Consider the following 24,718-nt stretch of genomic DNA (forward strand, 5'->3'; position numbering starts at 1 on the left):
TTCCTGTCTTCCTGTACTTAGGCCATTTAAGAAATGATAAGGCATTCATGTCTAGTGAAGAAACTGATTATTCCCTCTCTTCCAATATTTTATTTTTCAATGCAGGGTGGAAATACTATACCAACACACAAAAGCACAAAGGAAAAACTACAAAGTCCACGGAAGTTAGCACAGTGAGCAATCTGTTGCATGTTCTGCACAGTACCAAGTACTGTGCATTGTGCTTTTAGATATGTCTTATAAAATGAGAATTTAAAACAAACAAACAAACAAAAATACCAGACATAAAATAAGCAAGCAAAAACCCCTCCCAAAGGTTCTGTAAGTGAGCAGTTCATATATAATAGAGTGATTACATTACTTGTAGTAGATATGTTCACAGGGAGCCTCTGTGCACATCTTACTTCTTTGTGGTAGGACTGAACTCCTAAGAACCTGGTAAAGGGATTCTCATGGACAGAAATAGGAAGGAGGATTGCAAATACATGTCTCAAAACAGCTGCAGATGAGTAGAAGAAAGAAGCCTGGTAATTCTTTCAACACTGACTCACAATCCAGGTGATCCTAGAAAATACCTCTCTAATAGCTGCTAACTGGTAAAAGCACTGCAGAACCCCCAGTCTAAAGCTCTTGAACCCCATACTGCTCTGCTAAATGCAGTATAAAATACTATATACAGGTGCCACCCTTTTTTGGTAAGAGTTCTATCTTCTTGCAGCTTCTTGCAGAAAGCAGAGGCTTTCTGGTTGCAAAAGCAGAATCAGCTTTTGAGGAGATTGACATCTCCCTTTGAGATTCCCACTGTAAATGTGCAAATGCTGAGAGGTACTGGAAAAGATTTTGTTCTGCTCTGTATTAGAAAAATAGCATTTAGCAGCTCAGAAACATGCAGTTGTTTTTCATAAGTGAAAGACCAAGGAAAAGAGTAAAATGATTTCCTGGAATTAAGTCATTAAACACCTCAGCAAGACCTTTAGGTCTGCTTTGGGTTCCAGCAGTAGGTTCAGTCTCCTCACCAGCTGCAATAACAGCCAGCTGCACTTTGATCAACACAGACACGAGCTCATGGAGCCTTGGGTAGAAAAGGCTTTCCTGTTGTAAGGAAAAGAAACAGACTCAAGTTTCATCAAAGAATCCAGCACTTTGCAGAGGAATGTTCTTTGGTCTACCAGAAAGAGTGAAAAACATAGTATCTTCAGATAGAGAACTCAATGGAACTGTAACTAAATGAAATAAAACTCAGAAAATCAACTCAAAAGTACAGATAGCCTAAAAAGCTTGTCCAGGGTCACTAAAGAACAAAGACAGAGAGACAAGATGCCTGGAGTCCGAGAAAAACTTCCATGACTTTTTTTTTCAGAATACTTGAGTTGGAGGGGAAAGGTTCCCAGAAGCAGCTGCTGGAGCCTGAGGTAGATGACAAGGTCAGGAGACTGGCTTTTCTCTTCTCAGTAAAAGGACAGAAATACACTTTCCACAAAGGATGGGATACTGGGCTACACAGAATGCCACCATCTCTCAAATCACCCTTAAAGGGAGAGCAAAGAGAGAAACTCTGGAGGGAGGATGGTAATGGGAAAAAAGGAGCCTACATGTGTGACCAGGCCATTTATCTCTGGTCATGGATGTGACACCAGGTCACACTTACTGGGAAATAAGGACTCATGGCAAGATGGCAGAAGACATCCTCATGGCAGTTATATGGGATTATCCTTGACAGAACCTCCCTGATCTGTCCAGCCACTGGACAGGGTGAGAAGGTACTCTTAAAGATGGCACTCTCTTATGGCTCCATGTTATGATGCAATTGCCTTCAATGAACTGAGTCTCCAGTTCATCCACCATTTGAGAGAAATTAATATCTCTGCATGACAAGGGATCCAACAATCAACCTTTGCCACTGCCATCAATTTATTAGCACTGGGCAAATTACCAGGAATCAGCTCCTTCTCTACCTTCCTCCCTTCAAACTTTCCACAGGTTTTGTCTTTGACCTCACAAAAGATTAACAAAGTAAATATTCCAATGATTGAGTCAAGGTGCAGTAAGAGATGAAATAGTCCTCTGTTTGTCACATCCCAATCCACTGCAGTGTAACTGCATTACTGCAACATTACCAGGAACATCAGGTAAAAATAGGATTTCTTTTCCAAAAAATATGAATGCCAGGTGAACTATATGAAAAGATTAGTTATATGGAGAGAGAACATGAAGTCTACTTTCTAAGGAAACAGTGGGAAAGGTTATTGAACAAACTAGATACAGTAAGGGAAAATGGCTGCTCTCCAACCATAATATATATGAGTAGAAAACTGGGGAAGTGGAGGCTGAAAATTAGATATGCCAAAGAATGGAGCCTTCAAGAGCATCCCTTTAATAACACAGTGGAGATAAAACCTAATTAGCTCCAAATTGTAATTCAATCAGCTTACAAATAGATATCAAGATACTGTAGCTATTGCCAATAAATGATGGGCTTAAAGGGTACTTCAGTCTTTGTAGCACTGCACTTTAGTTTGTTGTTCCTTGCATACTGTTTTCAATTACATCTGTTAGTCCCAAAGTGTTCCTTTTTTTCTAATGAAGTAGTACCTAGACAGATCAGTGCTACATATCAATTGCAATATCTAATGGCAGGAAACAAAGCAATACCTAAAATAACTCTCCCCAAGAATCATTTCATGTGACAACATGAGTAAAATTGGTCATCCAGAAAAGTCAGTCTATTCAGTCTTGGAAAGATACAGTTATATAATTTTCTTCCCTTTCTCCAGCCCCAAATGGTAATAACCCTCTTAAGTTTACTCAACTCAAATATTTCTTTACATTGTAGTTCAAGCCAGAACTTTCTGGGTTCGTATGTTAGATTTTGAAAATATTCTTGTCAGTAGACCCTTATGTCAACAAGAAATTTTTGTAACTACTTTTTAATACAACATTCACTGGTTTTCCATTCAAATTGTCAATAATTATATCAAAAACTGAAGTCAGATTTCAAGTAAGTTAACATGTAATTTTTTAACACAGTCACAGGCAGGTACCAGAGCAAGAATTTCCCATCCTCCCAGTTCAGTTTATTCATGTATATGCAAGTTGATGAAAAACAGGAAAACATCAGAGCATCACCAACCTCTTTAGTTTACAGGACATTGAACACCCTCTCAACGCATTGCTTTCTACTCTCCACACTCCCAGAACACAAGACACTTGTTCTCTCCCCTTTTACTCATCAACAAGTGATGAGTAACACTGAGTCTCTAGGACTGGGTCATGACAGCCAGAAAACCACACCTGGAGCCCTGCTGCTGCTCTCTTTTCAGTATATGAGCTATAGGATGCTGTTCTGTATTGTATATAATTTTCCTAATTAATCAACTTATATCACATTTTTGCCTCATATAATTTTTTAAAGCTAAAAGTATTTTAAAGTTAAAATACAAAATTGAAATATGTTAATGCCTTTAAGGGAAAATTAATTAAATCAGAAAGATAAGATGAACTTACAGTTTGTGATGTCAGGAGGGGCATAACTGTCATTCATGAACATGCTGGTGGGTTTTGCAACCTTCAGATAAACAAAGTCAGATGTGTTTTTTAAGGCAGTCACTGCTTCTTCATGAGTAACTTCTTCTAAGCAAACACTGTTGACCTGAAGAGAAAAACAAACATTCTTAACCCAGAAAAACATACTGTTTTCATAGGACACTCACTGAAGACTGGCATTGAGAGTCTTTATTAGGATTCACATGCCACAGACATACCTGGTTACATGAAATTATATAAGAGATGTCTTGTAAAGTATGAGAAGGACAAGTATTCCTATCAGACATTATTATAAACTGTATTGACCACAACATTGTAAAGAAGGCACACGTGACTTTGGGGACCTAATGGGACAAATAGGACACTCAAAATGTAGTAAGTGTGCACGTTTGTACTGTGTGCTGCTGCAAGCATTACACAGAGAGAAGTTTCTTCTAATAACAATAAACCCCACATCAACCTGTCATGACATCATTATAATTATTATGTTCCAGACCTTATAACAGGACAATATATTCTGGCATGATGTCAAAACGTAGGGGCCAAAACTTGAGAAGGTCCCAGAATAACTGATTTACATGCCAAGTAACAAGAACCAGTTCAACTACAAACAGCAACTATAGCTACTAGAGTGAAACACTAACACTTCCATTAAAAAAAATCCCTTATTGTGAAAGGGAAAAAACTTCTGCAGATAATTCCAGACAACAAAGGAAATAAAGCTTGTACTGCACTGAACCCAAGGGGCTAAAGACACTCTCATCATTTAACTTCATGTGTAAGAACAACCAGGCTTTGCCAGTTGTTAGTTGTGGGGGGAAAACTGCTTCTTGCATCTGTATTCTTTAAGTTTCCTACAAGTTTTCCAAAAGCCTTTTGTTGACATCTCTTTAATAGATTTTAATTCCTACCACTCTTGAAGACTGAAAAGTCATTTTGCAATATTTGGTAATTGCAGTACAATTTAAGCACAGAGACAGAAAATTCTGCAATGCATACATTCTGCAATGTATGGCTGTGGCTCTCATTTTTCTATCTGGACAAAAAATTTGTGGATTGAATTTCAAGAAGTTGAAAGGTTTTTTACATTGTGCATAGAAAAATCCAACTTTGAAGCTATTTTAAGCTTTTAAAAAAATAACAACGCCATTCAAAAGCATCACAAACACTGAAATGCAATATATGCAGCAGCTTCGCTACAGGCTGGCCAGCCACCAGTACAAGGAGTTCCATTCCATTCTTCTATTTTCAGAGGAGAAACAATCCCATTGCATGTTTGTTTCCAATTCTGTCACTCAGACCCCAGAAAAATAATAGCAGGCATCAGAAATAAACATGCTGATTTATACAGGTTGTGCATGGAACATTGGGCTGAGGAATAGATTTCAGACTTCCTGATGACATGCTGTTGAATGATGCAGATTTAATTTTATCACTGATTTTCAGGCAGCTTAACCACAAATTGAATCATGCCCCTATTGAGTCTAAAAGTGAATGACCATTAAAAAAATGCAGCTCTTACTTACAGCTAAAAGTTTGTCTCCAATCTGAAGTTTGCCATCTTTATGTGCTGCCCCACCTTCAATGATTTTGGTTACATAAATGCTATTGTCCCCAGGTATATGCTGATTTCCTACACCACCAGCAATACTGAAACCAAGACCTGGTTGAAGAGAAAGACATTACTCAAGAAACCTTTTTTGCAAGCATTGGATTTAAATTTTTACATAAATAATAACACTCCTTATATAACACAAATATATAAGAAGGATCTGGCTGAAGCAATCGATGCTTTTCAAGTGAACTCCATAATTTTCTAGAAAATAAAGCTCTAGAAAAGACATAACACGTACACAATTCTGAAAACCAAAAGCTAGATCATTTACTTCATGTTTTGTGAAGTATGGTCACAGCAGAGCTATAAGCATCGCCATGGTATAGCATCTATATATTTATAGCCATATTGCCCAGTAATTAATTTCCCTAAATTATTTTTAATCTCTCAAACATCCTTACTAGGTAGTCCAATTAAGTATTTTACTCCAATTTTAATGTATTTAAAAATTACTAGATATAATCAGAAACATTTTTATCATTTAAAGGAAAATTTGGCATTCTACAGGAACAGTTCCAATTCTATCCTTCTCATGAAACAGAAACTTTAGATTTCCAACGTACCTTTGGGGCCTTTCACAAGTTTGATTTCCACTATTTTTTCTGTGACTGGTTTTCTTCTTTTGACATACAATCTCACAATTGATCCCGCTTCTTTCAATGCTTCCACTGCTTTGCTGTGTGTCACATCCCGAACATCCACCTCATTTACTCGCAGGATACAATCGTTAACCCTGGAGACAGCAACAGTCATGCTCAGCTGTTGTGTCACAGCAGAGTGCACACATCAGGAGCCTGATATTTTATCTATAATACACTAACATACATGTTAATGCATTAAAATACAAAGGTTTATTTCCAAAATTCTTCTCATTCAAGACAATGTTCTAAAATTAATTATTAGTGCTTTAAAATAAATCAAGGATCACTGGAAAACATTTAAGAGGAATATTTAATTCATGGCTGAAGAGGGCACTTTATTAGATGTATCTCATTTTGACAGTGTTTTGAACAGATGTTTGCAAAAATTATCTTTAGTTTACGGTTATAAAACAGAATTTAAAAAATCAAAACCTAGAAGGCACACAATGAAAGCATAATAGTGTTAAGCCATGATATGAACAAGTCAATCTTGCTTTTCACAAGCAGTTTAAGCACTGGCCTTCCAGTCCATTTAACATGTTGCTGCAGTGACACTGAGCCCTCATTTACACTAAGTGCAATGCCAGCCCACCTGTCAGAGTGTCCTGCCAGATGTACCTCTAACAATGGCCAGTAAGCTACAATGAAGCCTTGAACTAAGCTCATTAGGACTAAAACCCATAATACATCAGGTATTTGCACATGAAATGATGGGGCAAGTTCTTGGCAACACAAGAGGGAAAAAAATAGTCCTACAATCAATGTGGACAGCTATCTTTGAAGAATTAAGACACTGAATTATTACCAAGCACAAAAAAGAGTTGTTAATAAACTCAACTACCTTGTGGATCAGAAAATCCACATATGGATAACCAAGAGTTACCCATCCTATCTGTCTAAGCTTTTTCTTGAATTAAGGACTATGAAAGATATGTCATAATAAATTTGTACCACAGAATAGAAAAATTTTACTTAATTTTCCTAAACTGCAGATATTATTAGTTTAGGAGACACATTTTGATCCACTCAAACATTCTTCATTATTTACAAAACACTTCTGTAAGGAAAACCTATTTAACCATTTAATGCAGGAGGATAAAACTATTAAAAGTAAAAGAAAATTTTCTATCCACTTTTTAAAATACAACAACAGCACTTAGTAACCCAAGACAGAAATTCATCTTACCGTAATCTTCCATCCTGTGCAGCTGCACCCCCAGCTATAATTTTGGTAATGAAAATACTTGCATCATCCCCAATATGTGGGTTGTCTGTACCACCTGCAATGCTAAAGCCAAGTCCTGAATTTCCCTAAAGACAGAAGGAAAAAAAGACGATTATTTCTTGGGGGAAAGTATTTTGATGTATTCAATACACTATAGAACCAAATCTATATAATCCTCACTGAAAACAAACATATTCAAAGACAATTTAAGCAGTATGCTACATATAGAACTTCCTTCTATGAAAATAAGTATAATTACATCTTGCATACATGTAAGGAGAACGTAAGTCCTTGTATAACTATAAGAGACAGTTCCAGCCCCAGAGCTTTCTCATTGAACTTGATAAAGTACATAAAATCTTCTATCTCTGATGTGCTAGGTATTTCAGATTATTCATACAAATATTTACTCAACATTAAATTATTAGTAAAACATTTTTTTTCAGAGAAAAGCCCTTAAATAGCTTGTGTCCCACTTCTAATATATTCCCACAGATGCAGAGATTTAGACTGACATTTTTCTCTTCAAGGATTCCTTGCCCTTATCATCAACTGCAAGACCTCTTCACCCTCTCAGTAACCACCAGAACTGCACAGGTTTTAGACAAAACAATTTCTTTCTGTCTTTTTGTTAACAGTGCACCTCAAGTGAACTGAGCTAAATCTCAATGTAGAAAACCTAACAAAGAAATGCACATGACAAAGTGTCACTTGTCATCTCAATATAAAACTTAATAGTATATAAGTAAAAGCCTATGAAAAAAAATAGCAATACAGGAGATTAAATTACAATCTGTGCTGTTAGTCTCTAGAAGTCTAGGTAGCAACATTAAATGCAGGATGTCTTAGAAGAGATCATTCCCCCATTTCACTCTCAATGGTCAAGTATCTTAATAAAACTTTCAATTCCTGCTAAGCAACTGAATGTACTTTTTTTTTATTACGTTAAAAAATCTACCTAAAAAAAAAAAAAAAAAAAAAGAAAAAAAAAAAGTAAGAATTAGTTTGGATTGCTATTTTTCCTATTAAAGTATCATAAATTCCATTTCAAACAGAGTACAGATGACATTTAACATGTTACCCTTTCAAGAGTAATTTCTTCATACTCATAATCTGCATCAGTGCCATTGACCTATAAAAAAGAGAGAAATAAGACTTACAGAGAATCCTACACTTTACACAACCCATTTTGCTTGTCTGGAATTTCACTCCCATCAAATATCAGCTGATTCATAGTGACCACTGGGCTCAGCGGGGACATGTGATTTTCACACCACTCTGTATTTATGAATCAGACAATCTTTTTGTATGAGTTTAAAAGTTGCCTGTTCAGAGAGCAGACTGTTCTACACAACTACTGTAGGGCAAAGGCCCTCTGCTTCTATTGCTAGAAAGAAAAAGTGCTCTGGAGATCCTCAGATGTTCCTCAGGCTATACAGCAACCTGAAACTGAGAAAAAAAAAAAAAAAAAGAGAATGTGGGGTAGAGAAGAATTGTAAGGAAGAACAGAGCAGCATTTTCTTACTGTTGTTCCACACTGAGCAGAGAAAAATCAAAGATTGATGCTTTATATAACCTTTTTATGAGAAATAGACAAGATCCTTCTAAAGTAATATTTAACAACTGTTTATAATACTATTTTTATCATGTCACATATATACTAAAGTTCATCAATTTAAAATAGGGACAAAAAGAGAAAAAGAGAAGAAGAGTTTAGAAGAATACTTTATAAAGCTTGATGAAAAACTGAAATCCTAGAAATCCTGAAATCCTTGTCATCCTCTGGTTAGAAAGGATAACCACATTCTTTGCTACCTACAGAACAAGGAAAGAATCAAATACCTGAAGCAAAAAAAAAAACCAAAATTAACCAAAATAAATTGAATAACAAATTCTCAATCATATTTAATATTCAAGAGTAAGCTTTTTTCCAAGATAACTTGGAACTCAAATTCTTTCCTTCACAGTTATTTACAGCAGCTACAGATAACTCACTGTTTCTAGCCTTTTAGGATTAAATATTTAAGAAGTTAGAAATAACATTTATACTATTACATTACAAAGGACCTTGTCTACCCTTAAGATATAGAATATCTGAAAAGACTTCTGTAGTTTTAACACACTAAAGATACAACCATATGTAGAAGAAAGCATTTTAAAATCTGTCCACTTTCTAGCACAGACTTTAAAAAGGGAATTTCATTCACCCCAAATAAGATTAAGATCAAGCTACGTCCTTCCTCCTATGTTTATTTAACATTTTTAAATGCTCTAAAATCTGGCAATTCCATTACTTTTGCAGGCTGTCTAATATCAAGCTCTTTTATCCCTCATTCCCTAATTGTATCTCCTTACAATAAAAGCCATATCCATTCCACACATAACAGATTATCATCTTTGCAAAGTACCTCAAAAATTATGTCCTTAGCAGTTTGTTCAGTGGAAAAGATAGGGTGGTTTTAACACATGATATTTCTGTATTGAAAAGGGAAGAGGTCCTGACCTTCTGAATACATGAAACCAGATCTATTGCTACACCAACACAAAAGAAGCCACTGTGACCAAGAAGTTTTGATGGCAGCTTAGTCCTTGAGCTATTATCTACAGGAATGACAACATGTGCTAACTGAAGCAGTCATCCAGCATTACAGTACCTGCAAAAGGTTCATGATGATTGATCAGTGTGCAGTGCTCTTTTCTTTTTTATTAGACAAATAACAAGAATGATTAATCATTTCCCTATTCATTGCCATCACAACAAAGCCAATCCTAATATGTTAAACCAGTCTCTTATTTCCATGTACAAAGCTCTGTAATCCAATTCAAAATATCATCTAGATAAACAGAAGCAAACAAAAACCTCCACTGTTTTTATCTTCTCCTTTAGCTTAGTTCTATACTCTCTTTTTGAAAAATTACCTTTGAATTTATTCATCTAACAAACCAAACATTAGCAGAGACAGGAATAAGGATACATCACATGATAAAAATCACTGACCTAGTCAATCTTTTCCAAGTTTTAAAGGGATCTCACACCCACTAAGCTAAGTTTTATTTTCAAGGCCTTCCCATGGATGAAGGACTTTGTATGTAAATGTTGTAATTATGTATGTAAATGCCTGACAAATGAACAGCTCAGCCTCCACATAACTACACTTATTACCTTCATTTTTCAAATAGAAGCAACTAATTTTTATGAATGTTTATAGCACTAAAACTTTAAGTATAGCCACTGCATGAAGAAATGTCTTTATGAGAAGTGCAACAGAATTAGCACATTAAATATTAAAGTATCTGCCTGCACAGTTGAAGAAACAGATTGTTCTCTTAACATTGAACCTCTGGAACCTCAATTGCGTTTTGCACTGTCATACACTGGTACACAGAAAAATTCCTATCTGCATTCTACAACTTTTTTTTTTGCAAAACAGCTATTAAAGGAGTTTAAATAACCATCATCAGAGCTGGCAAAAAAGCACCATAAGTGAGATAAATTAGGTCTTAAAATACAACAACAGGTGTACCCAACTACATTCATAAAACATAATCTAAAGTTATAATTGAAAGCAAGTGTAGACTTACATATGTTGAAGTCTCCAAAGAATCTGTATTCACCAGCACTGGAGGGGGATTTGCCTTTAAAAATGAAAGGGAAAAAAAATTACACAGCATAAGAAAATGCACTACTGATGATAATTTTACAGCATTTAGCTTGCTGGCTTTCCCAAGGTTCTGTTAAAAGGTAGCCTGACCTTGAGAATCTCAAAACTGACCTTCTAAAACATCTGTTACTATCCTGAACAATTAAAAACACACCATTAGATATTAAGTATGATCTCAGACTTCCTAAGTTCTGTCATTTATTACCTTGTTTTTCAAAAGAAAACCTGAGTCATGCTACCATTTGACATGATGCCAGTTGCCCCAGTACTTGTGGTATGATATGCAGAGGTTGTTTTACCACTCACTATCTCAAAAGCAATTTTAAGAGGATCTGATTTCCCTTTCTTCCCATCAGGAACAGTGAACCATCCCCTTCATAAACTGCAACATGGAAACCTGCAGAAATGCAACTTAACCTGCAAAACTGACTTGCAAATGCAAACCCACAGCAGACATACATTTGCCCCACAGCAGCATGGGCTTCCATCAGAAAATTGTTAAGGATTAACAAGCATAAGCAGTCCGAGATTATTGCCACAGAAAGCTGAAATAATATTAGCATTTTTACAAACCAGGAACCAGTAGAGTAAGTTTACACTTCTGGTATCATACACTGAAACTTTTTCTGAGAAAAATGTGGTTTCAACTAAAAGAAAATCCATAGGAAATGATGGCATTTCTCTGAAATGTTTCCAAACAAACAGATTTTTCCCAATTATCCACCAACTATCTGCCTTTAAAATAGACAGCATCTAGCCTGCTCTAGGAACATAAGCCAAATAAACAGTGTCCAGATATATTCCAGATTCCAAATACTGTTAATTATTAAGTTCAGTGGCACTAAACAAAGTTAATCTCCTTATTGCTTTAATGAATTTGAGGGGGTTTTTAATATGCATGGAAATAAATTATCTTTAAAATTAAGACATTGATTTTTTCAATCTCCTAGGTACATATGTGTGTGGAAATAAATTTAGGGACAGTTTAATAGGCTGCAAAAGAAGCCAGTATTAAACTCATGCAAAGGTAAAGTTAAGACCTTTAAAGACATGACAATTGCAGTAACCATATTCTGCATTTTTGCTTCATTATTCTGCATTTTTGTTTCATTACTATGACAGAAACATACTTCTGAAGAATTTATGATTTTAAAAGCTCCCAAACATCAGAAGTGATGACTCAGAAGTGCCTTTCAAAAGGCTGAGATGAATAATCTCCCATCATTAGACAGGAGCCATCAATCTGCTATCAAGTGTCAGAAATTAAGCCTGTGTTATTTAATAAGAATTAAAATCAGGTGGGATTTTAGTTCTTATTAACACACATTAACAGAGCAGACAATTAAATGTAAGAGGAAACAAAAAGGATGACACATATGACTGTCAATATGCAATCAAAAGCCTTTCTCACCCAGCAATTCTCTCAGTAGAAGCACTGGCACATTTCATGAAGTAAAGACATTAAGCACTAGTTATTAATGTCACAATAAAAATCTGACAAAACAACACTATCCTTCACAACTATTTTCTTCCACTAAATTAAATTTCATTTTCTGCTTCTTAATCAAGTGTAGGTTCTATTAAAATAAGAGTAAATTAAAATTAAGATCCTGTACTAAAAATCCCAATCTATTATTCATCACCATAATTTATTGTTAATGTTATAATAAATATAGCTAAACCATATGTTTTTATGGTTTTGCTCAGAAAAAAAGCAAGGTTTAATTGCTCAGTAATGTTCTTTTCACTCCATTTTGGAATGTATTTTGATTTAATATTAGGATTCTGTAACATCCAATTATATTCAACATACACAGTGACAGTGAAAGCTGGTTCCCCATGATTTTTATTTTTGAGGCACACAAGTGTTCTTGTTTTCATGTTAAAAAAAAAAAAAAGACAACTACAAGCAAAATTGCTGTTAGTAGGTGAGCTTTGGTGAGCAGTATGTTTGAGATACAAATCAGCCAACCAATATAAAACCCCTTTTGTAAGTTAAATGATTGTTTCTAACACTCCTATATTTATCCAAACTCTCCATCAAGCAAAAGCAATTTACCATCTTTTTCAATGATGAATGAAAAAAGTTGTGCCAGGCTTTCCAAAGGTACTATCTGGACATGGTTGCACTGGCCTGTCCACCTCAAATTTTGATGTGGGAAGAATCCCCCTATTAGAAGGGAGTATTTCTAAAACTAATCAAATTTCTGGTCTTCCTGGTGGAAGAAGTACAGGTGAGAGATTCAAATAAACACACATCTACTGGAAATTGCACTATAAAACAGGCAACTGCAAAAAGATTTGCTAATTATGGATTATGCAAAAACTAAAAACTCAGCAAAGACAAAGATTACCACCTGTTGCAAGTTTAGTCAAGTAGCCTAAAAGTAAAAATTAAGAAAAAAACCTGATGTCCATAGTACAAAAATTTTCAAGTAATATTCTGGATATCTTAACTTCCTTTTAAAGTTAATAAATATCTGTCACCAAACAATTCCAAAAACTGACCCATCTTTTCAGAAGGTGTGCACTCGTCATTTCAGATTTCTGCACTGCAAGTTGCAGCAAAGTTATAAAAAACTAAGAGCAGAATGACAATCTATTTGCAGAAATGTAACTGCTGGCTATCCTGGGTTGTTGCATAACTTGCGATGCTGTGGTCACATATTCCAAATTACATGGGAGATATTAACATTAACTCATGTTACTGCCTTCACTTGTCTTGAGAGGGTTTGGTTTTTCCTTTGGAGGTTATGTGGACATTATGGGACCTAAAGGATGAAGGTTCAGAAGGGAAACATTTTATGAGCCAAATATGTTAGGAAGGGACAGATCAAAAGATCTTTGTATTCTAAATGTCCCCCCAAACAGTAATACCAATAAATGGGTAGGGAATATGAGACACACCATGCAAGTGCAACCAAAGAAAAACATGTATGAAGTATTTATAGGAGATGAGAAGACATTTACTTTATAAATAAATCAAGCAATAACACTTTAGTACAGGTGAAATGGTTCTAAAGTTATTATGTGAACACAAAATATCCTATTGGTTCTTTGAATTCTTTTGGTTATGTTTTCTTTAGTTTTTTCACAACTTACTAGTCACTTATATGCAAATATAAATATTTTAATGTACTAAAAGCTGTACAAGATTTAGGGTGAAATTCTAGTGTATTTAACAGTTCACCTCAAAACTGAGTATGGACTAGCAAAAGCCATATTTCAACAAAGCAAATAAACAAATTAAAGAAATAAAAGTTGAACAAGTTTAATAAAACAAAACAAAACGGAATAAAAACCTGTGGTATGGTGGATGGGATGGTCTCAGCAGGGACTGGTGGGACAGGGATCACAGGGACAATGGGAGAAGAGGAAGGAACAGCTTCTGTGGGCTAAAAATCACCAACAAAATGTCAAAAATAAGGAAAACTAGAAAAAAACAGTTTAAAACAAACAAGACTCAAATGTAACAGCATAAACAACTATGAACTAGCACAGTTCACATGGATTTGGAGAGTAACTACAATGCAGACAGTCCCTGTGGCCCACACTGCTCATGGCAGCACATCCCCAGCACTGGCAAGGAGCCCAGGGCAGCTGGACATGCCCAGGTGGGCACTCCCCTTGCAGCACTGACACTTCTGGGTCCAACAAAAAACCTGCTCAGGTCAGTGAACAGACTCAGGCTTTTTGTGAGCTGGTTTCAAAACAGAATCCCTTCACCAAGATACAACAGAGTGCAAAAGCAGGGAAATGGGCTGAAATTAATAGCACTCAAAAAAGCGAATATTCCTCTCTGATAAAGAGGAGAAATCAGAAGTATCTTATGGTTTCTAAACTTAGCAAAAATCAAAGAAAACCTATTAGTAAAATGGGTGGAATGTGCTAAAATAAAATCTATTTATCTCTCATAGATATTCACACAGGTTTACCAAGCATCTGCAGACTAGGACAATTTTGGTCTTAGGAATCTTCAATGAATTAATAACCAGGAAACCTACTGGCACTTAAGCTGCACAGGAATAAGATCTCAAACAGCATTTTGAGCAAAACATTGACTCAAATATCTTTGAGATGTTCACACACTGGCTGTCAACAAGCTGTCAGCAACACAAACTGCTGGCAACCATCATCAACATTACAAGCTGAACAGCAGATCAAAGCTCTTGTAATTTAGATGTTCCAAGACATTCTTGTTATCTTTAAAAATAATGAAGCATAATGACAAAAGAAAATACTAAATCCCAAAAGTGAACAAAAACCCCAGAATATAAGAGTGTATTAAACATTTTAAAAGTTTGAGATATCTTAAAATACAAAGCAGCATACATCAACAGCAGCCACCAAATTAAAGAGCGATAGCAAATAATGCTATTTGCATTAAGAGTCCAAGAACAGCAACATATATTAAATGTACATATGGTATTTCTACAGGGTTTTTTCAGCTCAAAGTCAATCCTCCCAAAATGAAAGCTGGTGAAAAACATTGCAATTACTGAAAGATGCAAGAAAAAAATATATTTGTTATATCAACAGTTAATCCTAATATCACTAAAGCATTCTTACAGCTACGGACTAAAGCAGAGTATTTCAAGTGCTTAAAAAGAGGAAGGTAGGGTAGAATCTAAACTGGTCTGGAAAAATCTTAATATGCCTTTTGCAAAGGATGCAGGAAATGCTCACTGCAATAAACCTGTAGTACTGAAATGACAACATAGGCTTTAGATGACAGATCAAAGTAAACAGCTCAAGCAACCACTTGGCCCAACGCATGCAAAAAATGAGTCCCCCCCTTTAAGTCTGCCTTGTTCCAAAGTAAGTGGCTTTCTATGTAGGTACACACTAAAAATCCTATTAACCAAAATTTCAGATATACTGCATACCAAAATACAACACAACACTAAGGCAGAACAGCTAAGCATTAGCTTTACAGTTACTTTACCATTCACTTCCCTGACCTTCCACCTGGCAAAAAAAAAACCATTTTGTAATGGATTTCCTTATGAGCCGAACAACCTGCACCCCTCTCTTTGCACCAAATGTCAGCTTTATTTTCCTGCTTCCTTTCTTTCCCCAATTCCTAATTCCTCTCTATGGATTTCTCATCCCCAAGTGCTTCAAAAACCCTCCTGCAACCACTTCCACATTTTGCCCTTATTATTTTAAAACTGACTTTGTTCATGGTCCTTTAATTCTTCCAGGGCCCAGTCTCATAAATTATTCATAATGTCATTGTATTTTCCCTTTGTGCTGCTGGTTTAGGATCTACTAAACCTTAAAAGTTCCCTGCTCCTCCAAGCATCCTGGCAGTTTTCCTGTAGAGCCTCCTCCAGTACCATGTGGATGAGGCAAGAGGCAACAACACTGGCAACACTTTCAAAGCATGTGCAAATCGAAATGAAGACAAGACTGTCTTCACTGGAAGGTTTCATGGAATACATTGAACTGATGCAGGCACTGTGGCAATCAAAACGCAGGACAATGCAAGAAATTAAAAGATTTTCAATCATTAGATAAAGAGGATCTAGAACTTCCTTATAGCAGAAGAACAATGATTTTATTTTATTAAGACACACAATAAGTCTGCAAATGACTATACAATACAGGTGCCTGTGACAGCACCTGAATAAAATCCCAGGATGTCATCTCAACATGCTGCTGTCCAGGAATTTTTAAGAAACTTTTGTAATTTTAGGAATTCTCCAAATATACACTGAAGTATTCTGACAAATAAAATCTTATTCTCAAAATAACTTTCAATAAAGACATCTGACTAAAACATTTAATGATTCTGGTTCAAACAGAATCAAACCAATATAAAATAGAAGGAAAGTAGCAGGCCAATTAAAAGCCATCTTTTGAATACATATGAATTACAGTATACAATTATGATACATTATTATATGTAGGAATGCATGACTTGAAATATAATTTACTTGAACACATATGCAAGCCTAAATAAATATGCTAACACCTACAGTGAAAAGTCATTATGTAACAATATTCTACAACAGTATTAAATATTAGTATTAAATATTATTAATACTCTACAACAGTATTAAAAATTACTTTATATTTATCAAAGTATAATGATGGACTTTAAAATTGATGTTTAAAAAAATCATTTAAGTGACATGTTTACAAAAGCTAAGATAACAATACCTTTAAGTGATCAACTGAGTGCCTCCAAATCTAACATTACATCCAGATGTTAAGAAAAGTCAGAACACATACATTTTATTGTGTTTAACCCACATGCAGTAAGTCCTTCAGTGAGGAAATACCAGCTAATACATAGGTAAATCAGAGCACCGTACACATCCTCAAGGAGACCAACTAAGCCAGCAAATTCTGTAACACTGGTCTTAGTAAACAACAAAAAGATACACTTCAGAGAGCAAATATCAAGCAAACTAAACTTTCCTTGCTTTCAAGAAATTATTGTAAACTCCTATATTGCATAAAGTACAGCAATCTTCACTGGAAAGAAAACATGAGAACAACTATTCCTTAGCCCATCTGATTTCTATAATTGCTACTTTGATTTCTAGCAATAAAATACAAAAGAAAAGTTAGTAAGAAAGTCATTAAAAAAGCATGAATAAAACTACAGAAAGAAAACAATGCTTTGTACAAAAATGCACATCTCCAAACACGCAGTGCAACACCTACCTTTCCTAAAGAGCAATTAGAGCACGAGCCATCAGACACCCAACCACTGGCAGCTTTTACTTTCGCTGTGCTTTTTGTAGGGCTCTTTTTCACACTGTCCCGTAGGTTTACAAATTTCCCTCTGTGTTTGGCAGACGCTGGCAGCGTGCAGGAACTGAACGGTGCCCAAGCGCTCGGTGCCCACTGCGGGTGCCGCAGCAGCTGCTTTGGCTGCAGGTGAGCAGCTTCGTGTGTTTCCATTCTCGGGCTCCTCATTACATCAGAGCGCTTGAGCGTTCCCATCTCACCACCATGAGTACTCATCAAAGTCACAACACTAAGAGTCCTTTTGGGGGGGAAAAAAAAAAACAACCAACCAAAAAAACCCCAAAAAACAATCCCAAATGGAAAAAAAAAAACCAAAACCACGAAACCCCCAGCCAAAATATAGAGGGAAAATAAATGAAAATATTTCTTCCTGAGGAAGTTAAAAATATGTTTTCTAGATGATGGTCATAGGAAGAAACCCTACATTGCTCTGCATTAGCTAGGTCTGCATGTTGTGTGCTCCCTCACTCTATTTAAAGAGCACCATTGAACCACCACACAACAGTCAATTTGCTGGGCACAAATAATCAATGCAATGCACAAATTATTGAATAGAGGGCAAAAGTCATCTGACTATTATAAAGAAGCTACAAAAGGCTATTTCTCCCATAAGCACCTACAAATGCTTCTCCATTTTACCACCTCAAAAGTTCTCGAAGGCTTACATCTAGAAATTTTTTTAATCCTTCTGCTGTTCTGAATGCTTCATGGGGGCAGAAAATTAATGAATTTACAAGACGTTTATGATGGAAAGTATATAAATTGTGAAAAGGTAGATACATTGTACAAGATTTCAACAATAAAATGTCAAATATTATTTTTAATACCATAATAAGAAAAATTACTTTGTGTTAATAATTTTAAGAGTGGTATTTCCCTGAAATGCAGCAGCACTGTGAAATCACAACTTTCAGGCACATACTGTTTAATTTTTTTTAATTTAAGATATTGAAATGAACATTTAAATGATACTTAAATTCGTTTTTTATTATTCGTTTAGTTTTTAATGCTAAGGATTCATGATCTCTGCATCCTTAGCATTAAAGGATCTATTACATTTTTATTCCGATATTCAAAACAAAAAAACCTCCAAAATTAATCCTTCCCCCATTCCCCAAAAAAGTACAAGAGGAGGAAACAGTTTGATTTAATCACATTGTTGAATATTTAACTTTAGCAGTCTATTTTACATTTTAGAAAAAGGGGAGGGTCAAAGGTAATTTCCCTGCGTCTGTATGAAAATTGACAGCTAAATGCACCAATATTCCCAGCCTTGCAGAGGAAAGAAGTGGAGTCAAATCAGTGGCCACAGAGTCTTCTCAGCAGGCACACAAAACCAGCATCTGCACAGTGTGCACCACCTGCCTCTTGCCCAGTGCATCTGTTCTAGGAATATGCTGTGGATCTGAATTTCTGGTGCTGGGTATGGTGAGAATGAAGGACACCAGCTCACAGGAAACAACTTGATTAGGTCAGCTGTACTGTATTTCGGTAACATGGAGAGGTTTCATCAGTTCACAGAATTAAAATATGGTTATTCTCCATCTCACATTACACCTTTCTACAGCAAATGTGAATATTTAAATAAGTCAGCAGAATTTTTACATGCAGAATAAAGGAACAGACATACAGACCTAAGTACAAACATTTCCAGTTATTCAGAGCATGAATATTAAGAGATAAATAGGTACTGACAGATGCTTCTCTAATCACCAAGAGCTGCCATGTCTCATCTTCTATCCAGAAGGGATGTAATCAAGAGCTGCCGAATGCTTCATTAATGCAATATTTATAACACAGAGACAGAAATGTTCCTGGCCAGTGACAGGAAACCAAAAATGTGTTGGCCATACCAATACTCTCAGACTTGTGCAGGCACACAAGGATGTCTTTGGCCTGGGAAGCATTCAGGAGCTGGAGGACTGGATCCCCCTAATACATGTGGGCAGGTGCACCCAGGTTGTTCTGTTCCAGAGAGCCCAGGAGCCTGTGGGTTTTGATACTGAAGGGCAAAGGCAGAGATAAAGATAAGCATGCTGTGAATGTGCATGAAGCAAATAGTTTAAAAACAGCACATGATAACTCTTTCTCCTTTGAGAAATGTCCACAGATGCATTAATACTGAGCAGCTCTGAAGCACAGTCTTCAGCCTGCAGGGATTACTTGGATGGAGCTGACTTGTGTTGAAGGCCCTGTATCAGTATCCTCTTTGCCAACAGCCTGCTAAATGGCAGCTTTTGTAGACCAAAACCACTTATTTTCCAGAGACATGCAAGACTGCTTGAGGTTTAGTAGGATGCATTTATACTATCCATTTTACTTCCATATCAGTACCCAGCATGACACTGTCTAATTACTATTAGACAATATTAATGTCTATTACATTAAAATGTAGAAAAGAAGCCAAAGAGGGGCTTGGGGTATAAGGCTTTTGCCTTGCATACATAATAAATCCCAAAACACATGATGTTTCAGATTCAAAAGGAACATTTTATTCCTGGACACATCAACTTTGTTGAAAAAACATAGAGCAAGTTGTATGTTGACTAGAACAAAAATAAATTAGCTTTTAAGAGCACTAAGTAAGAAAATTGAATGCAAGGGGAAGAGATGCTGAATACCACATTCTTGCAAACACAGCTGTATGGCTTCCTATATTCTCCTCCAAGCAGAAAAGGGGAAGACAATGCAAAAGATGAGGCAAAGGAATTCACATATCTGCAGTGTGCTTTCAGACCTTATGATTTCAGTGGCAAAAGAAGGAACATTATGCAGCAGAAAACTGCTAAGGGTGTGATGACGTGATTTTTTTTTTTTCTGGTAGTCATCCTGCCTTGGTCTCTGAGGTGATATCAATAAGGCATCAACAATTAAAAGAAAACAAAAATTTGAAGGCAATCGTAGTTCCAAAAGCAACAGTCCAAGCACCAAAATACAGTCAAGGAACAAGAGGTACAGGCAAAATACCTAATCCATGCTGCATAGTGTGCCTTGAGACTGTCCAGTGAAAAAGCTCAGGCTGCATTGAAATTGCAGTGGTATGCCAGTACAGAAAGTGCCTACAGCACAATCAAAGTGTAGTAATGTTTATATATAACAATGTATACTAAATGAAAACACAACGAAAAAAAATATAAAATAAAGAGAAGATAAGAAGAATGTTATTAAAAGAGATTAATCTGATTAATTTGAGAGATATGGGGATCTCTCAATCTGAATTATATTCACATGAGAGGTAAGGCAGAGTCTGCCTTGGAGTCACACTGGTAGAATAAAAAACTCTTGCTGATGTCTAGATAGGCTACCTGGGACAGAGGCTAGACAGTGTTAAAGGAATAAAGCAGAGATTTATTTAAAGGCCTTCAAAGGATGCACCTTGGGCAGTACCAGAGCCCAGCCAAGGCTATACCCAACATGGACACCAGGCCAAGAGTTTTCACACTTTTATAAGTTTTGGTCCATTTCCATACTGGGATTAATTGTCCAATTACAGCTTCAGGGTATGAAGTCCCATCCTCCCAGATTGCTCTCCTCAATTCCCTGTTTTTGGGCCTGAAGCTGCAAGGTGTCCTTGGTTCTCAGGCTGGAAAGAGATTGTTTTGTCTAACTAAACTGTGAGAAGAATTTGGTAACGCTTTATACAAAGTTCAGAGTTACATACTAATGCAGTACAAAATCTGAAAAATATAAAAGCTAAAATTTAGACATCATTGCAAAGCAGTGGGGACACATGCACAACCCAAAGCCAGAAAACAGAGTTGCGTAACTGAAGCTGCACAGGTTTGGCAGATCTTCTGACTGTAGAAAGCAAGTGTTCTCCACAGACTGCTTTAACTACTAGCATAAGTTGCTCTACTCCAATATCAAGCGTTAAGTGATTTTTCATAACCAGAGGGAGTTCAGGATCAGGTTGTGCTTTCATATTAAATACCAACTCTGAACAATTTGTTGCTAACACAAAGCTGAATCATCAATATTTTATTCTTTAAATTACTGCATCAAATATACAGTGCACACTTTGCAGCAATCTGTTAAAGTACCAGCAATCGTCTATAAGTAGTTTTTCTTCAAGAATCATTTTCTTCCCACATTCTCTACTGCCCACTCAACAGCTGAGTAACAACAATACTCATAGAAAGGGAAAATAGTACTAATATTTCACCAGCCATGTCTTCTGCAAAGGTCTTTTTTAAATCTTTGATGACCAACTTTCATGACTTCAAAAAGCAATTCTAATAGCCGGAAGAATAATCCAAAAATAATTTTGTACTTCACTCTTCCCACTGCCTTCGAGCAGATATTATAAAATCAGTAACTTCTGTTAATATGACTTGACTGATGAAAACAAGTCCATATTCATCATCTCTTCTTGAAAGTAGGAAATAAAATATCTTCCAAAGCGCACAAAAGTTTAAAAGTGGTAAGAAACAATTTTGATCCAATACTCACTGACAAAGCTGAATTTAAAAGGCATAGAATCTTTCTAGAGATATATAGGTTAAGGTCTGGAAGTGTAATTTTGTATCTTTTCTCTGAACTATATCCTAGAATGCCACAGGACATGTCACTAGTGAAGTGTGCTATTTTCAGAACTTTGCATCCATCTTCCTCAAAATCACAAAAGTCAATACTCATCTCAAAATACCTTCAGGGATTTATAGACTGTTTCATGGAGTCTGACAGTGACAAGAATAAAGCACAACTGCCACTCATGCTCATTCCCAATCCATGCTATCCAAGTGTGCTGCCCAGAGGATCTAACTCTGAACACTCAGCTAGCACTAAATACATGCACCATCTCTGTCCTATTGCTCCCTGAGTCAGTGCCAGCCTGTGGCCTAGCAGGTCCTTAGTACCACAATGTCAGTGACTTGTGCTGTTAAGCTATAAATTTAAAGACATGGATGTTTTTCCTGAGTGTATTCCTGCACTACTTTAAACAAAATGTAGCTTCAAGAGCATTTGAAAATGAAACATAACACAAGTGCTTTCCTACACCCCCAACTTTGGAGCTCCAAAGAAATCAAATCAAAATGAACAAGTCTCACAAGACCTAAAACCATGGAGCACTATCTGAACATAAGCAATTATGTTTCAAGTCAAGTACTGAAGAATATATCTGAATTTTGAGACCTGCAGAAGCCCTAATTCAGGCCAGGCAGAAGTCCTGTCATTGATGCTAAACCAGTCTAGAGAGCAAAATATGCTGAATACACAGAATGGGAAGCAGAACTGCCGAACAATGCAATACCATTAACAGAAGAACAATTCACTCTTACCTGACCAGGGAAATTATAAGCTTAATGAGGATGGCACCAACCCATGACTGGTTAGGATTAAGGCTTGCTAACATTCTGCACTGATGCAAAGATAACTTTGGGTTTCTGATTTGTGTTACTGACTCCTGCCCTTTTCAGGGGCACTTGTTGTACCTTGCCATGGTAGAGCAAAGACTGATTATCATGGTGTCCCAAGGATAAAGGAATAAAACCCCTAGACCTCCACCTGGATGATAGCCAGGTCTCTCCAAAGAGAGTTTGGACAGAAAGCACAGCAACAAAGAAGCTGGGTCTGAAGCCTGTCAGGAGGGGTAAGTTAGTACACAATGGTTTAACAATGAGATTTTGAGGACAGACAAGGTCACCTTGGAGCTGTAACATCAGTTCAGGTAAGTACTGTAATGAAGATATGAAAGGCTTTTGAATCCCTGAAAGGAAAAGACCCAGGCCTTGTGGATTAAAAGGACTAGTCTGAATGCCTGTGATGTTTTAGCACTTACCTTTTTCAGAGTGAACCACGGCTCTTGAAAATCTTATCTATGTGAACAGCCTATTTTAAAGATGCACCATTAGCATGCTAGATATTCTAAACTGTAGGGGTTATCTGGTTGCTTGATTTTGTGTTGTTGGGTTTTTTTTAACTCAGGCAACAAATTGATTCTCTAACCTAGTTTCCTCCTCAAACCCCACAGCATTTTACAGTGAACTCAAATGAACTTAAAACTCTGAACTTAAAATATAAATAAATAGCTTTGAAGGGGGAAAACAAAGACAGCAAAATATCAGTAAAATCACAGATGGTGAGGATGACCTGATCTGATTTGAAGACAAACACAGTGTGTATTTACTCTTTCAATTCTTCACTGCAATATTTATCTACAAAAACAGCCTAGCGAGGAACAATGTGCACCATAGTTACCACCCAAGCCAAAGTAAAGCAGCAGTGACAGACTCTACTTGCTGAGATAGACTGTAGCAAAACTAGAGTTTTGCTACAGAACTATGAGACAAATGAACCACCACAAGGCAGAAATTTGACCCATGAACTATCACCAATGCTACCACACAGTATCTTATGGTTGTTCAACAAGTAAAATTTTCAGGTGCTAAGGATCTCATGAAAATACAAACAGTCTCAATACAACAAAAGTTTCAGCAACCAACCTGTTCTCTCTTGGTTAAGGTCACAAACTGGACTCTTGAAACCTTGCCTTTTTATGTGAGGTATTCAGAAAGACTTTGCTCAAATTAATTTGTCCTGTCACATCTCTCAGGGACTGAGTTTAATTTTAGTCATATTCCAGATCCATAACATTAAAAATGTACACCAAGTTAATATAAGTTTTAATAAAACTAACTTGTGCCTTTTGTTTTCCAAATACTAAGCAAAAGTCCAGTACTGAGCCCTTTGCAGCAGGTCAGTCATCTGTATTCACCAAGCAACTCAACACCCTAAGCTCAAAGCAGAAGAGCAAGGCTCCTCATTAAATTCATAAGTGCAATTGAGAATGAATTTAATGCATTTAATTTGCAACTTAAAGCAAGGCCTAGAAAGGTCTTTTCCTTTTAAATAACATCAGCCTTAAGAATAATAGCTTTCATTATAATGCTAATGCATCCACAAAGAAGCCCAAGCAGGGTTTTAGCATCAGAAAGAGCCAAGACAAAGAAAAAATGTATTCTAAGACTTTATTATAGAAAAATAATAGCAGCACTCAGGTGTCAATATTTTAGTTTTTGATATTCACAGTAGAAAGGATATGCTGTGCTAAGAAACTGAGATGCGATAAACTGTTCCCTCCTAGGAACATTATTAAATCAAAATACAATGTTAAAGGCTGGGTACTGTTTACATGTTTCTCAGAATACATAATTTGCAATCATTTTTCAATTATTCAGGAAATAAGTAAACCTAGGCAGAATGCCCATTATGTTATTTATAGTTAATTTAAATATCAAAGAAGTCCTATACCTATCTAGCCCTGATACTG

The 24,718-nt window shown here is 36.2% G+C and overlaps 1 protein-coding gene across 19 annotated transcripts in view; it reads right to left on the reverse strand.

The window, feature by feature from the left end:
• DLG1 (discs large MAGUK scaffold protein 1) overlaps window positions 1-24,718 on the reverse strand; it is a 142,018-nt gene that overhangs the window by 39,994 nt on the left and 77,306 nt on the right. For 12 of the 19 annotated variants that reach the window (XM_021536892.3, XM_021536889.3, XM_021536888.3 and 9 more), the window contains 7 exons: window positions 13,989-14,081; window positions 10,607-10,660; window positions 8,106-8,156; window positions 6,986-7,110; window positions 5,722-5,891; window positions 5,070-5,206; window positions 3,505-3,649 (listed from right to left, as the gene is read on the reverse strand). In XM_021536892.3, the coding sequence (XP_021392567.3) occupies window positions 3,505-3,649; window positions 5,070-5,206; window positions 5,722-5,891; window positions 6,986-7,110; window positions 8,106-8,156; window positions 10,607-10,660; window positions 13,989-14,081 (775 nt within the window). The remainder of the gene's footprint in view (window positions 1-3,504; window positions 3,650-5,069; window positions 5,207-5,721; window positions 5,892-6,985; window positions 7,111-8,105; window positions 8,157-10,606; window positions 10,661-13,988; window positions 14,082-24,718) is intronic. The other 7 variants (XM_021536895.3, XM_021536891.3, XM_021536890.3 and 4 more) reach the window with 1 other exon arrangement.

The sequence above is a fragment of the Lonchura striata genome, chromosome 9, assembly GCF_050655825.1.
Source record: "Lonchura striata isolate lonStrDom1 chromosome 9, ASM5065582v1, whole genome shotgun sequence".
In the NCBI taxonomy this organism is placed as follows: Eukaryota; Metazoa; Chordata; class Aves; order Passeriformes; family Estrildidae; genus Lonchura; species Lonchura striata.